Source organism: Crocodylus porosus, unplaced genomic scaffold, assembly GCF_001723895.1.
Source record: "Crocodylus porosus isolate Cpor-Errol unplaced genomic scaffold, CroPor_comp1, whole genome shotgun sequence".
Taxonomy (NCBI): Eukaryota; Metazoa; Chordata; order Crocodylia; family Crocodylidae; genus Crocodylus; species Crocodylus porosus.
Window position 1 is genome coordinate 118,604,182 of NW_017728886.1, and position 15,586 is coordinate 118,619,767.

At 42.8% G+C, this 15,586-nt stretch overlaps 1 protein-coding gene across 4 annotated transcripts in view; it reads left to right on the plus strand.

Annotated features, from left to right (window-relative positions):
* The window catches only part of DDC (dopa decarboxylase), a 90,199-nt gene extending 74,863 nt beyond the window's left edge, over nucleotides 1-15,336 (plus strand). The window contains exons 14-15 of one of the 4 annotated variants that reach the window (XM_019540994.1): nucleotides 13,095-14,499; nucleotides 14,680-15,336. In XM_019540994.1, coding sequence (XP_019396539.1) covers nucleotides 13,095-14,499; nucleotides 14,680-15,173 — 1,899 coding nt within the window. In that variant the 3' untranslated portion in view covers nucleotides 15,174-15,336. Of the gene's footprint in view, nucleotides 1-5,167; nucleotides 7,125-10,754; nucleotides 10,921-13,094 lie in introns of those variants that run through there. The other 3 variants (XM_019541002.1, XM_019540986.1, XM_019541009.1) reach the window with 3 other exon arrangements.
* The last annotated feature ends 250 nt before the right edge of the window (nucleotides 15,337-15,586 follow it).

A 15,586-nucleotide genomic window follows, 5' to 3' on the forward strand; every position in this document is an offset into this window, starting at 1 on the left:
TCCACAATCTACCTGAGAAACTGGCAGTTAGCTCAGGATGAGCCCTGCACTGCTCTTACTACATTACTAGCAGCATGTGGGCTAGCTAGTTTAAAGCTAGCTACATGAGCTGCAATCACAGCACTGGTTTCAAGGTAGATTTATCCATCAACTTGATCCTTCCTACAAGCTATACCAAATTTCCCTGTGCATTATACATATCTACCCTGCTCCAAAGGAACTTACAAATTAAGGTGTGTGTTATACAACAGACGTAGGTAGCAAATAATTGGAATCATGTAAAAAAGCTGAGAAAAGTCAATCAAATTTGTTTAAAATGTTCTCCCATAATTTTATGCTTTTTACGAGTGTGTCTTATACAAAGGGCATCTTCTACATTATATGATAGAGTGATCATAACAGACGCAGATGTAGTTAAGAGCTTAGCTGAATTATAAGCTAATTCCCACAAATACAGCCTATTTTCAATTTTAAAGTACAAAAAATCTACATTATTGTTATTAACATTCAGAACAAAAAAAAAGTCTTTAGTGCTACATTTCTTAAATGACTTGTTTTTGAAAACATTTTTATTTATAATCTAATTAATGAATATACTTAGAAATGGTCAGAAAGTCATTCTGTCCCTGGGTAAGAATTGTAATCTTTAAGAGGATACCCTAAATTCATTATACATCATAAATCCTTGCTCTAAGTGTAAAACCTTTGTAATGGCTGAACTGGAACACTGAGGTTCTTCATAGTCTGCATGATACCAGCACATGCTTCTGGGTTTCCCAATGGTTCAGAAGCAAATCTGGCTCTTTTTGGTTACGTGGCGTTATTTTTCTGACATTCCTCTCTTTGCTGTTCAGTTGCCCCAGTTACCTGGGCTTAATGAAATTGGTCAAAGAGTCAAAATGAATGTCTTTACAGTAAAGCCTGCACTCAGCTAGGGCTATAAAGTGGTTTCTTTTGTGTTTGTGCTGTCAATAAAAAGGGTACCCTGCTGGTGGAACAGATGCTGCATGAATTGTGGAGATTTTCTGATTAGTGAAGGCCTGATAGCATTGAATATTTATTTTTGTCCTAACAAGAACTTTTCAAAAGTTTGTGGGAAGGTTTTTTGGCATGGGATCTACAGAAGTAAGATGCTGCTTATAGCCAATTCTCTAACGTGAAACAAGCAAACACTGCATTTTTGTAGGTCTAGTGACAGCTGTTAGTGAGTGCTCTGCATTCACTATTAAGGAACAATGCTGATGAAATTGAGCATGGCAACATAGGAATTGTCACTTTTGATCAGATCAGGGCTCCATCTAAGTCCCACCTCCTGTCCCTGATGCCTCAGAGGAAGGTGTAAGACCTCCATAGCAGACAGTTATGAAACAGCATGTTCTTACTAAGAAGTTCTGAGGAATAAAGACTTGACTTTATGAAGGCTAGACATTAGAACCCAGGGGGCAGCAAGGCCTGCATCATTTCCCTCCTTTTGTTGATTGCTCGTAAAAGGAGTCTAATACATTTTGGTGTGATTGTGCTTGCGTAACTTAGTTCACTTTCTGAATCACTCTTAAAACATCATATTTATGTAATTCCCATTAAAATATCCTGTTGAACTGCAGGTGCTGCAGCATTTCTCAATTTCTTTAAGCATGAAGGGCTCGGGAGGCAGGTCAGTGTGCCAGTGCTGCATATCTAGAAGGGAAAGATTGAAGATCCTTGTAGCATTAGCAGAAAAAACTAGTTTCTCCCTCATTTATTTTGGATGAAATATTTGTATTTCTGTTCCTAAACTATAACTAACTTCTGTGCATTTCTCTTTCAGGCTGTTGAAAAAACACTAATGTCTAGTTATTATATAGCAGAAAAATGCCACAGAGAAACTGGTAGGGTAGTAGGTTAAAGAGTTAATTTTTTGTTGTCTTGTCATGTCTGCAGATGAATATGAAAAAAAGCTAGTCAAATCTCTAAGGGGCTGGAAGGACAGTGTCTTATTAAAACTGACACATGCAAGTGGAGCTGCCTACTTGCTTCCCATAGCTCCAGAAGAGAATTGGCTACCACTAAATTCAATCTGATGTGACACCTAAGTGTCATAGCAGCCCCTCAGTGCTTCTGTGGGACCCTTGGAGAAGAGGGATATAAAAAAGGTACTTCTCCCCCCACCAGAGGGCACTAAATTAACAGGGACTTAAAATCCAAGACTGTGTAGCTGAATTTTAGATAGGCAGAAAGGGTTGTAGTTTTTATGATGCATTTACTCCCCAGAGTAAAGGAATGGACCCCTCACTATCAATAAATTGGACCCTTGACAAAAGATATCACCAACACCAACTTCTGGTGTTGTTGGGGTAGCATGAAGCTGTTGTATAGAAAAAAGTGTCTGCCGTGGCATCTGCTCAGGATTCAAACTTCCCTGAAGTTTAGGGTAATATTTTGATTTGGGACAACTTGGGGCCTATAGACCATAAATTGTCTTCAGGTATGCTTTGTTTTGATAAAGATTAGTCAGATGTGACACAATGCATAGAACAGAAAAATCAACAAGGCAAGGTTTTAAAAGGACTTGTTGTCCTTGTCATACATATATCTAGATAAATATATCATAGATGCATGTAAAGCTATAAGTGCATTTTATAAATTTCCCCAGGAAAATGTTGCAGGTTGATTGAGCCCATCTGTGAATTGCTTTATGCAGGATTCTGACAGTATCAGTAAAGTACAACTCCATACCTATAAGCTTGCCTCACCTACAGTCAGGTAGTGTAATGGAGGTGAGGGAAGGGCTACTGCATTGCCTCTGCTCTTTCCTAGAAGATCAGCTGCTAAGCTGGAGGTCAAGAAAAGCAACTACGGTGAACTAATCAGCAAGGCCGAGGCTGCTTCCCAGCCTGATAATATAAAAACTAGATAGACTCATTCTCCTAGACAGCAGAAAAAGAAATAGGAAAACAATAGCAATGCTGTGATGCTAAGGACCCCGCTACACAGTAAGGCTGTGCGAAATTTCACCGGCTGTTTTGGTTTGATGCTGTTTTGACTCATTTCGAGCTCAAAACAGCACAATCGAAATGAAACAAAGGGCTTTGAAACAACTTTGAAATGAAATGAGGTGGTGGGGGGCAGTGGAGAGCCAGGGCTGCACTCCCAGTGGCTCCGTGCAGCCCCATGTGCCTCAGCTCGGCGTGGAGCGCAGCCTTGGCTCTCCCCACCTCCCGCCACTGGGCTGTACTCCCTGGGGCTGGCAGAGCCGATTGAAGTCCAGCACCAGCTCTGCCTGCCTTCCGCCACCAGGCTGCACTCCAATTGGCTCCACCAGCCCCATGGAGCTCAGCCCAGTGGCAGGAGGCAGGCAGAGCCAAGGCTGCACTCCATCTCCTGCCACCGGGCTGAGTTGCATGGGGCTGAGCCACTCAGTGCTGAGCCTGGTGGAGGGAGGCAGAGTGTGGCGCTGGGGCTGTGCCCCTCCTCCCTCTACGAGGCTGCAAGTGCCTGGGAACCCAGCCTGGTGGAGGGGGGCAGAGCAGCCCAGGCTGGATTCCCAGTGGCTTGCAGCCTGGGGGGGGGGAGGGATCACAGCCCTGAGGCTGCGCTCCCCTTCCCCTCCCCCACCAGGGTCAGTTCCCACTGGCTTGCAACCTGGTGGAGAGAGGCGTGGCGCAGCTTGGGGGCTGCACTCTGCCCGCCTCCACCAGGCTCAGCTCCCAGCCACTTGCAGCCGCATGGAACAGCCCAGCGCGGGGTAGCGGAGTGCAGCAGCAGGGCTGTGCTCTGCCTTCCTCCACCGGCTTAGCTCCCTGCACCAGTCCCAGGCAGCAGCGGCAGCCTCCTGCCTGCACCCCAGGAGGGCTGCGGAGCTCTGCCAGACTCCTCCCCAGGGTGCAGGCCCTGATCTGCCTGCAGTCAGAAGAGGTTGTTTCTCCTCCATCATAGCCAATAGGCAAAATGCCAAAACAGCGTCAAATCATTGAAAATGTTTTGATGAAACGAAACGAAACGAAACGGAACAGTGCTTTCAAAACAAAACTAAACTCAAAACAAAACACTGTTCTGTCCAAATGTTGAAACAGAAGTCGAAGTGAAAAGGTGCTGTTTCGCACAGCCCTCCTACACCGTCAAATTAAAGCTGAATAGAACCCAGCTATAGAGCTGTTACACATTTTCAAGCACTAACTTTATAGCTGGTTGGCTTTTTAAATAGCTAGATAGTCATTTTTATTGTGTGAAATTACTTTGCATGTGTGGCTGGTCTAAATGTATTATACAATTAAGCAGTTAATTGTGTAGGATATAACATAGCAGGCATCTTAATGCAGACAAAACTTGCTAGAACTGGGGCCTTTTGGATAGCGTGTATGTGTTCAGATCACTGAGTTTTTGAAAGACAAAATTTAAATAGACACCAGATTCATGTTTGGCATGAAGTAAAGGAATGAATTAAATTCATTATCCATCAAATATATTAATTTAATTATCATGGTGAGGATTAATTTCTTCAGGTTTCTAAAGCACTTGAATGCTATAAAAAGATATTGTATGGAAGAACAAATTCTATAAAAACACAGAACTTCAGGCCAAAGTTGTTTTAAGAGTCCTATTAATAAGAGACACCAGATTCATGCTTGGCATAAAGTAAAGGAATGAATTTTGCTCATTCCTATCAGGTTTTGAAATCCTTTCTATTGTCTTATTTAAATATATCCCCAGTGGCACTTAGGCTCAAATAAGCAATATATGATTTGGTTCACAAATATTAATATACACTGTTGAAAAACATCTTCCTGATTGTTTTTTATTAGCTTTTAGAATACTAGACATGCAGCTAAAATAATGAAGTGTTGGTTGTAGATGTGTTGGTCTAAAAATATAGGCATATAAGGTCTAAAAAACCTCATCTGCTAATACAATGAGTGGTTTCATACCAAGTTTCAGATGAGCATGATTGCTAGAGCCCAAAGAATTATCTGCCTAAACCATTTTGGATCTACAGCTCACAAAGTAACTGGAAAAAAATACCCTCTATAATCCCACAGTGTTGTGGTGGCTAAAAATTTGGAACAAGGGAAGAAATAGCAAGTTTAAGCTGGTCCTATTATTAGGCATTGGATGCTGGATTGTGCAACTTAGATGTGCCAACAAGCATGTGAAGTGTAATGTCACAAGTATTGGTTTCTAATTATTTCAGGGCTCCAATGAACTCAATGAGGAACTTCTTAAGAACATAAATGATACCAAGAAGATTCATCTGGTTCCATGCCAACTGAGAGAAAAGTTTGTGCTGCGTTTTGCCATTTGTTCCCGCACAGTGGAATCTAACCATGTCCAGCTTGCCTGGCAGCTTATCACGAAACTAGCAACTGGACTTCTGAAAGCTTGGGAGCCAAAGCAACACCAGTAGTGGCAGTGCTGAATACGGCATAGGCAGCTAATAAATACACTGTCTTCAAGCTGCCAAGTTTTTTTTAAATTTGGGTTTTGTTTGCAGGGGGTTGGGTTCTTTTAGTGGCAGGAGGGAAAAAGCAGTGAAGAGGTGGAATTGTGAAGGAGAAAAATGTAGTAATTGCTATTATGTGGCCCAGATACATCAGCTGAATCGTCAGCAAATTGTATTGTAACAGTCTCCTGAACAAATCATGCATTTTACTATGGTTTGGTTTCGGTTGTTTATAGATGGAACCAAAGTGTGTGATAATTGTTATCAGAGTATGATGCTCCAGTAAAAATCATGACTTCAAGTTAAATAACCTGGTTGTATCATTGTCTGGTCCCGTGTAAACAGGCAAAGTTAAACTATTTTATTATATAACATAGCCAGGAAACTACCTTATTACAATACTGTTTGTTGCCATGGTAATTTTGCATGTTTAGACAGACCCTTCATTAGGTGAAACCAAGGAACAACTAGAGGTGGGGAAGGGATCCTATAGCTCAAAATATAATAAAGATTTCCCATGAAATCAGTCTAAAAGCTAGGCAGAGTTCAGGCAAATAACTGAGCCACTGTACAAAATCCTGCCCTCTGCCAAACCATGGTAAATTTTGATAACTTCATTGACTTAAGTGCAGTTTATGTGAAATTTTAAGACTATCTGTAAGACCATAATATACATGACTGTCCAGAGAGTCAGTAGATTAAATCAAGCTGGACATTTAAGCTGCTGTTCTCTTTCCCTTAGGATTGCATTAAAAATAAATAAATTAACCTGTTCTCATGACCCAGGTAGCCATTTTATCACTTGCATTCACAAGGAGTAGGCCTAATGCTGAAATATGTTTATTTTTATAATTTTTATTTTATATTTTAATATTTTATTTTTATTATAAAATAATACCCAGTAACCAGAGGAAAATTATTGCTTTCCCACCAGATAGGCCAACATTTTATTTGTAATAGATAAACAGCTGTGTTTGGGACAAAAGAGGTCACATCGTAATGACAATAGGGTAAATCCAGGATTAGTCCATGAAAATCAAATCGAGTTATTCTGGTTTATAAACAACTTTAATTGAAATTAGTACCTGGCTAATAATAATAGCTAAAAATTGCACACTGCACTAAGCCTGAGAATATTATCCATTTAACCTTAGAGGAAAACTTAACAAATTTTCACCTTTTTATTTTTTTTTTTGGTTTCCCATGCAGGTCTGGTCCAAACATATTTTTTAAATGGTAAAACTGATTTTGCTTTAGTAGCTTGCATTTAAACAAAAGGTAAATGGTCCTATCAACCTTATCTAGCAAAAATCTGTATTTCCTATTTACTGATTTCTAACAGCTTGAGATGGTTCAGAGAGACTCTGAAGACCTTTTTCATGGTCTCTTGTAACGTTTTTCTCCCAGGCTGGTAATTGTTGTCCTGAATTGTTGACATTATTTCATTGAAAAAATCTGGGCCATATAATCAATTCAAGAACAAAAGCATCATTTGTAAAAAGTAACTGATTAGAAGCAAAACCATAACTGATGGTACTTTCCTGCAGCTATATAATGCATCTATTAGTAAACTGGCTTCTGATGATAAATGCAGTATTTTATGAATAGTTAATGTGTGAACCTAGCTCTATTGTGCCTTTTGTCAAAAGCTGACACAATCTGTGCTGATTCATGTTGTTTAATGTTAATTATAATTATGAAGCCTATTAAAGAGCACTTAAGCAGAATATCCAAATCCCAAAAGATTTAATGTAGCCGATAGATGAGGGAAATATAGATTTTAAATAGGCAAGTTTGAATAACCCTGCAGATGTTTCCTTAGCTGGTCCAATATTTACATTGTCATTGTAATGGGAGATTATAAATATATTTTGCTATTGACTGTGGTATATTTTTAAAAGGTATTTATCTAATTATTGCTAATGAGTGCTTAGTATTAAATTATATACAAAAAACTAGAACTCTTGGTTCCAAAATGATACCTTTTATTAGACTAACTGGAAAATGGCAAGAAAATTGTTCTTATTGCAAGCTTTCGGGATCAAAGTTCCTTTGTCAGGCTCTGGGAAAAGTATAGATGGTACAAGATGGTAAAAAGTCCCCATAGGTAGGAAATAAACTTCATTTTTGCACAGAAGGAGCTGAAGATGGAAGTCTGTCCCTCTGAGTCCATGAGATTGTCTTTGTGAGCTGTGTTGAGTAGCTCTTTGATGTATTGATGAGGTAGAATTCCTTCCCTGGAGGTGTCAGATGGCAGGCAAGGAGGCAAAAAACTTTCTTGTTGTTCTGCAATGAAGTTTAAAATCCAAAATCAGCTGAAATCTGGCATCTTCTGTTTCAAGGGTGTACTTGGTAGCCGTGTTGGTCTGAGACAAAAAGACATAAAAAACTAGAACACTTGGTTCCAAAATTATACCTTTTATTAGACCAACTGGAAAATGGCAAGAAAATTGTCCTTTTTTGCAAGCTTTTGGGATCAAAGTCCATTCATCAGGCTCTGGGAAAATTGTAGCTGTATTACATTATTACATTTGAACTCTTCTCTTGTCATTCTATCTAGGATTCAGCTCTTTTCTTAGTGGTAAACTGCAAGAATACCATATTCTGTGAATTTTACCCACGTGGTTCTTTTTTATTTCTTGTTGTTAACTAAAATTGTGTTCTAAACTATTTAAACCCCACTTGCACTTCAAATTCTTAAGAGGCAGGAGTTGAAACAGGCAAGTGAAAAAAAGCACTGAAAAACTGAACCTCAGGAAGGGAGCAAATCTCACTAGAATAGTATAGGTGACAGCTAGTATCTTAACTACTCTACCTGGAATCAGCATGACTGTGACTGGAAAAAGTTTTGTGTCTTTTTAATTGTGCTTTCTGTGAATATCAGGTTCCTTGTACTTGAAATCTGTCCAAAGTTTATCAGCCAAACATATGAGACTTATTGATGGAATTAAATGCAAATGAAGCCATTTATGTTGTTTATCTTTATTATTAGTCACAATTTCCCCTTATTTATTCATTTCTCATACATTTTAAGGGTCAATTTTTTTCACTGGCCTAAGCAGAAACAGCTGTTTCTGTATAGGCACTTATGTTCACCACCGGGAAATCTGTCTGTACACCTCCTTGATTAGTGGATTATTGTTCTTCTAGCAGCCTCTCTCTTTCCTCAGACAATCTGGAGTGCTGGTGGTGATTGGGGGGCTGTCAATAAACAGGCTCATTGTTATATGTCTTCACCATTGGGTATAGAGCAATGTCCATTTTGAAATGTGTAAGGTCATGGGTTGATCCTTCCCAAACCCTCTCTAAAAATTCTACAGGCTGGTATCACCAAGAGACCCAAATTATGGCCAGAAGTATAGCCATAATGAGAAAATTTATGTTTTCCCAACTACAGTGGGAAAATTTGATAGTAGTGAAATCACAGATGGCAAAATTGGGCCCACTATGAACTGATCTGCTATAGGTAGTAATCATAGCATGATAAATTCAACTAATACCCTAAATGTTCCAATCACTGTATTTTCACCCATAGGGAATGCAATGCTATGCACTGCAGTAACAAACTGGTGACTAAAGACATATCTGCTTTGCAAGCAAATATGTGAATGCAGCATTATACAAGCCTATCTGTGCTTACTTTAATCCAGCCAGTGCAGGCCACAGGAAGAAGAGAGTTTGCTGTCCATATCAACATCAAGGGTCTTTGTTGGGCTTCTACAGCCCACTCAGAAACTAGGGTACAGGCAGTCCTCAGACTTATGACACAATTGGTTCCTGAAAACTGCGTCTTAAGTCAAAACGTTGCAACTTGGAACCAAATTTCTCATAAGAAACAATGTTATAAATGGGAGATTGGTTCCTGAATCAAGGCCCGATACCCTATTTTCACTACAGATACCCCAGAATTTTGTACTCAATCAATTATAGATGAGTAATATAGCTACATTAATGTATTTATATTGTAAATAGCAAACATATTGATTTGGAAGAATTTCTTTGAGGTGACTTTGCTGGACTTTTTGAAGGGTTCTTGGCTGGAGTCTGCTCAGAGTCTTGGCTGCAGGTTCTTCTGGAGTCTCGTCTGCTTTCTTAAAGAAAGTGTCCAAGGAAGTTTGGACAGACGTTCTCCAGGGAAATGAGTGACACAGCAAACTTGTTCACTGGTGTGGTGTTGTGTCGGATCAAGCATTGCAAGTCGAAACTGACCTCATAAAGTTGAAACAGGGTGTCAATTTAGAAACATTGTAACTCGAAACGTTGTAAGTCAAGGACTGCCTGTAGTCTAGAGCCCCACTACAGTTAGCTCAGCTAATTAAAGGTACAGGAGACACAGGCATTTCTGACCTGAGAGTGGCTGTTCTCAGAAAGCAATATTTTAAAAAACAGCATGGGAAACTATGGAACAAGAAGTAATCCACAAACTAAATTGTGTTAACTACGGTTTAAACAAGGCCTATGCCTTAAAAAAGCAGGGTGGTGCACATGGAGGCAGTGTGCCGCCCAAAGTCTTGCTCCAACTGCCAGCCAGGCTGCCAGCTGCAGGAGCGCCGTGGCTGCAGCTGCCCAAGGCCTCAGGACCACAGGTAAGGCTGCTGGGACCAGTAGAATTGTTGGCTCCAGCCTCTCCTACCCCACCTGGGGTAACCTGTCATGCACCAGTGGATGCATGGCATGGGCATTCCCCAGGGTGTCCATGTCTATGTGGACATGAACCCTGATTTGAGGCAACAGTTTATCAACACTCATCAAGTTCATGGCTCCCTAAATGCCTGGCCTGGAAGATGACTTGGCCCTATTAAAAAGAAAAAATACAAAAAAGGCCCTTTCCAGGCACTGCAGAGAGAACACAAATGGGTTAAAATGGACTTCAGCAGCGTGGAAATGGCCGTACCATGGGTTTAATAGCACAAGAAAGATGCTGTAGCTGTAATGGTCCAGCAGCAGTGCCAGTATTGGCCCAGTTCTGGGGCGGGGATGGAGCTGGCCAAGCTTTTACACACCACCAGGCTTGACCCGAGGGAGAACAAGAACGCCTTGCACGCGGCAGCTTATCTAACTCCATCCCAGCCGCACAGCTGGGGCTTTACAACACTGAGACCCGAGTCCCCGCCCCACGGCCAGGACAGCGGAGCCCGGGCGGGCGGCCTGCCTCGGACGCCGGCGCAAAGCTCCGCGCTTTGCAACTTCCCGCGCGCAGCCATGCTAGCGGGAGAACACCCTCCCCCCCAGGCACGGACCCCGCTCCCATTCGCCGCCGGCGCCACCAATGAGAGCACGTAACCTCGCCGACGGAAGGTGGAGAGAAGTGTTCCTGGCGTCACGTGTGGGGGATGAGCGGTGCCTCGCGGAGCTGCTGGCATCTGGTTGGCTAGCTGGCTACGGAGGCGGGGCTGGCGAGGGAAGCGTGAGCCTGGCGCGGGCGCTGGAGCCAGTTCGCGTGGGTGCTGCACCCCTCCCCCACACATCCCGAACCGCTTTGGAACGCGGCCGTTGAGGGCGGGGTACGTCATAATCGGTAGGCGCGGGCCCCGCCCCAGGGCCATTCCGCGGCGGCGCGGGTACGGGCCGTTGGGCTGCGCGGGGCGCGCTCTCCAGTCCGGGAAGGGTGCCCTGCAAGCCCCAGCCCCCGCGATGCTGAGAGGCAGGGCACCACCCAAGCCCGCCCCTGCCTGGCCCCGGCCCGCCCAGAGCCGCAGTCCGACCCTTCCCTGTGTGGAAAGCCGCGGCGTCAGTCCTGTAGCCGCCCTCCACCCCCAGCTGCCGTTAGCCTCTCCCGTCGCTACTGGGCCGTCGCGGCGGTGGCATCGCCCTTCTGCTGTTAAACCGCTGCCGCTTCCCGCCCGTGGGCCCGCGTGGCCTTCCCTCTATAGCGCCTGGCCAGTGGGTTAGTTTAAGAAGGGCAAGTCGCTATCTCCCAGGCCAGGCATTTAGGGCAGCCCCAGCCTTGATGAATCCTGATAACCTGCCAGCCTCTGCCGCCTCATCCACTGGGTGAGTTAGAGCCGTGGTGCTTGCGCTTTGGGTCACTTGCGTGTTGTTTAATGCCATGGGCAGCGCAACTTCTGCCAGGCACAGCAGATGGTCAGTGATAACTTTTTGATTCCCTGCCCCCTTTTCCTCTCTCGCCTTTCCATTACACCCTTAATGGCCACGTCTATGTGAGACACAGACCACGCGGTAGCAAGTTACTACTGCGCAATAGTGTCATGTGGCGCACAGCATGATGCAACGCTACCGCACAGTAATAATAAGCTACTGTGCAGTCAGCGTCATCTAAAAGCTGCTTGCCGATGCTACTCTGCATTATCTCTGGTTACTGCGCATTCATTTAGTACTTGTGTATGTAAGTACTAAGTGGCCGCGCAATAACTGCTCAGTCGGCTTCTCATGTAGATGTGCCCATTGAGACCGTTGCCAGCTCTAGGAGCTGAGTTAGCAAAAATCCCTACTCTTGCATCCTCCCCACATGCACACATCTAGATACATGGACACAAATGGTAATTGACTCAGGAGATGGGGAACAGACCAAGCCAAATAGCAGTAAACAGAAACATAATGGAAATCAGTTCCACAATCCTTGTTTCAAATACCTTCATCTTTTGAAGGGGCAATTGCTCCTTAAGTCCAGAGACTTTGTGCCTGGTGAATTGGAAACTCGTGTGTTGAAGTAAACTTAGTCTGTAGGCAAAACTGAAAAGACACAATTGCTTGTGCTTAGCAGTCTTTCAGTTGTTTTGGGTTCATTGTGAATTCACCAAATCCCACACATGCCCACACACCTGCTGGCATGCACACATACTGTCCGCCTACATACCTCTTCTTGAAATCTTACATTTAAGATTTTGCTGGCATTTGACCTGCTCACAAATTTTAGGAACGCTGGAAAGAAAAAGAAAACTTGGACATCATTAATAAATAAACACAGCATTAAGAAAACCACCTCTTAGGTCAAAATTTCTCCTTGCTATTTCAGCTGTGTTTGTTGCTCCTCTGTAAAGGATTTCAGTCAGTGGGGAAAAATAGTTAACGTGATTTAAGCTAATTTCAAGCATGAGCCTTTTTTCAATCCTTGTAAAAGTGAATTTTTGGAAGATTACTGAAAGTCTGAAACCATTTGAAACTTTAACTCTGGGATTTGCCAATGAACAGCATTTTTTCTTCATTTAAAAAAATGTACTAAATTGAGCCCTATGCATCCAAATCTCCTTTCGCAAATGTATATTTTTTACATTCCTGCCAGTGCAATTGTAAAAGATTTCCTTGTTTTGACAGCTGCCTGTAGTCTATCTTCAGCTGAGCTGTGTAGCCTTCTCTTTGGTACAGGCGAGTTGACCAGTGCTGACTTGCTTTGCCTAATTCACCTGCTGGGCCATCTGTTCTCTTTTAATCTCAACCCCCATCCCAAGGCAGGCTGTTATAAAGTAACAGGCTTTCTTTTTAGGAGGAACCAAAATCCTATGGTTTTTTCTGCCATAAATATGGTATTTTGGAGAAATGAAATTGAGTGCAGCCTACCTAAGTGAAATACAGTATTATTTCCATTATCCTTTTAAATTTAATTGCAGTTATTTAACTTAGGAGGAGGAAGTAGCAAAAATGTAGTTATATAACTGATTAAACTGATTTTTCTTCTTTTTGTTCCAAGACTAAATCTTTTTTGTTAATTTCAACATAGATCATGGAAATACCTGACCCTAGTGCTGTCCACCTGAGTGAGTGGCAGAAGAATTACTTTGCTATCACCTCTGGCACCTGTACACCAGGACAGAAGGCAGATGGATACCGAGCCCAGATTCTACGCATTCAGTATGCATGGACAAACTCTGAGATTTCCCAGGTCTGTGCTGCCAACCTGTTCAAAAAATATGCAGAGAAATACGCTGCAATTATTGACTCTGACAACGGAGAAACTGGCTTGAATAACTATGCTGAGAACATTTTGACTTTGGCAAGAAGTCAGCAGAACAACAGTGACAAGTGGCAATCTGCCCTGACAACAAGTAATGTGTTTGAATTGAAGAGTGTGCAGAAGATGATGCAGGCTGGCAAAAAGTTCCAAAGCTCTCTGATGGCACCAGCAGATGCCATTGTAGTAGTTGATAAAGAGGTCAGTGCCTCTGGTACTCCAGGTCTTCCTAAACTCACCGTATGCAGCAAAGCTAGAGAGACTGACCTCTGTGCTAGCTCTTCAAAATTTATAAGCCAGGGAGCAGATATTCTTGAGTGCCCCCCATCTTTGAAATGTCTTCCAAGCAGTATGCCATCTGCGACCAGTACTACAGATATGCCTTCAACTTCCTCTGCCTGTTTAAATCATCAGTTGGATACAGGTTTCCGCACAACTCCACTATTTGGAAATAAGGAAGCAGCAAGCAGTAGTTTGTTGAAAGCCCAAGGTCACTTTGGGGGTGGACAGAACTCATCTTTTTTGAATCAGTCTTCCCTTCCTGCTGAATTTGGAAAACTAGGGAAAAGGAAAGCATTTTATAGCTCCAGTGATGCAAGCAGCAGTATGCCTTCCAGCCTTGCTCCATGCAAACCCACCAGTAATACAGAAGCCAAGAACTTTCATGGGAGTGGAAACAAAAATGAAGAGAGAAATATAGCAGGTTTTAAAACAGCAAAAGAACAGCTATGGGAAGATCAGCAAAAGAAATATCAAAGCAAGCCCCACCGTACACTAGTCTCATCTTATGGTGGTTTAAAAAAATCTTTGGGTGCTAGAAGGCCTCGGGGTCCATTTGGAAAGTTTGTTCCTCCAGTACCGAAACAAGATGGGAGTGAAGACGGAGGGGCACAGGGCAGACCTTATGGGAGTGGACCAGTAGAGCCCTCATTCCTCATGGATGAACATTTAAAGAACATAGAACCAAAAATGATTGAACTTATCATGAATGAGATCATGGATCACGGGCCTCCAGTAAACTGGGATGACATTGCTGGAGTGGAATTTGCAAAAGCCACCATAAAGGAGATAGTGGTATGGCCTATGCTGAGACCAGACATCTTTACAGGGTTACGGGGTCCTCCTAAAGGAATACTGCTCTTTGGACCCCCTGGGACAGGCAAGACTCTTATAGGCAAGTGCATTGCATGTCAGTCTGGAGCTACGTTTTTCAGCATCAGTGCCTCTTCCCTGACCTCCAAGTGGGTGGGTGAGGGAGAAAAGATGGTTCGTGCCCTCTTTACTGTGGCACGATGTCAGCAACCAGCTGTGATTTTCATTGATGAAATTGATTCTCTTTTGTCCCAGCGTGGAGATGGGGAGCATGAATCTTCTAGAAGAATAAAAACTGAATTTTTAGTTCAATTAGATGGCGCTGCAACTTCCTCTGAAGACCGCATTCTAGTGGTGGGAGCGACAAATCGTCCCCAGGAAATTGACGAGGCTGCCCGTAGAAGACTAGTAAAGAGACTCTACATCCCTCTTCCAGAAGCTTCAGCTAGGAAGCAGATTGTAACTTGCCTAATGTCAAAGGAGCACTGCAGTCTAAGTGAAGAGGAAATTGAGCTCATAGTTAAAAAGTCTGATGGGTTTTCTGGAGCAGACATGACTCAGCTCTGTCGAGAAGCCTCTCTAGGTCCAATCCGCAGTCTTCAGTCTATGGACATTGCAACCATCACGCCTGAACAAGTACGGCCGATTGTGTTTCATGATTTTGATAGTGCTTTCAAAACTGTGCGACCCAGCGTGTCCTCAAAGGATCTGGAATTGTATGAGAACTGGAACCAAACTTTTGGCTGTGGCAGATAACTGCATCTGAATTATGTGGAATTTTCTTTCACACCCAGTCCTCCCCTCTTTACCTCCTTCCCATTCAGTCACACACACTCCTTAGGGTCAGTGATAACAGTGTTTCCACTTATTTTTGTTTCTAGCAATCTTTGTAATAAAAGTCTTTTTAAAAAATGCAAAATCTGTTACTGGATCATATGCTGCTTTCTTCCCCATAGCAATTAATGTGAAGTGCACTGTAGTGAAGGGAGCTTACTCAAAGCTCGCAAACCGCTTAACTTCCACAATGGTTTGGCAAAACAACATCTTGGCACCAGCTGGCTGAAAGCCCCCACAAAGCAAAACCCCAACATTTATTTCTTTGTTCCATTCAAAATTTTTTTGCAGTTCAATCTGAATCTAAAACACTGAACTTAAAATGCTTCAGCAGA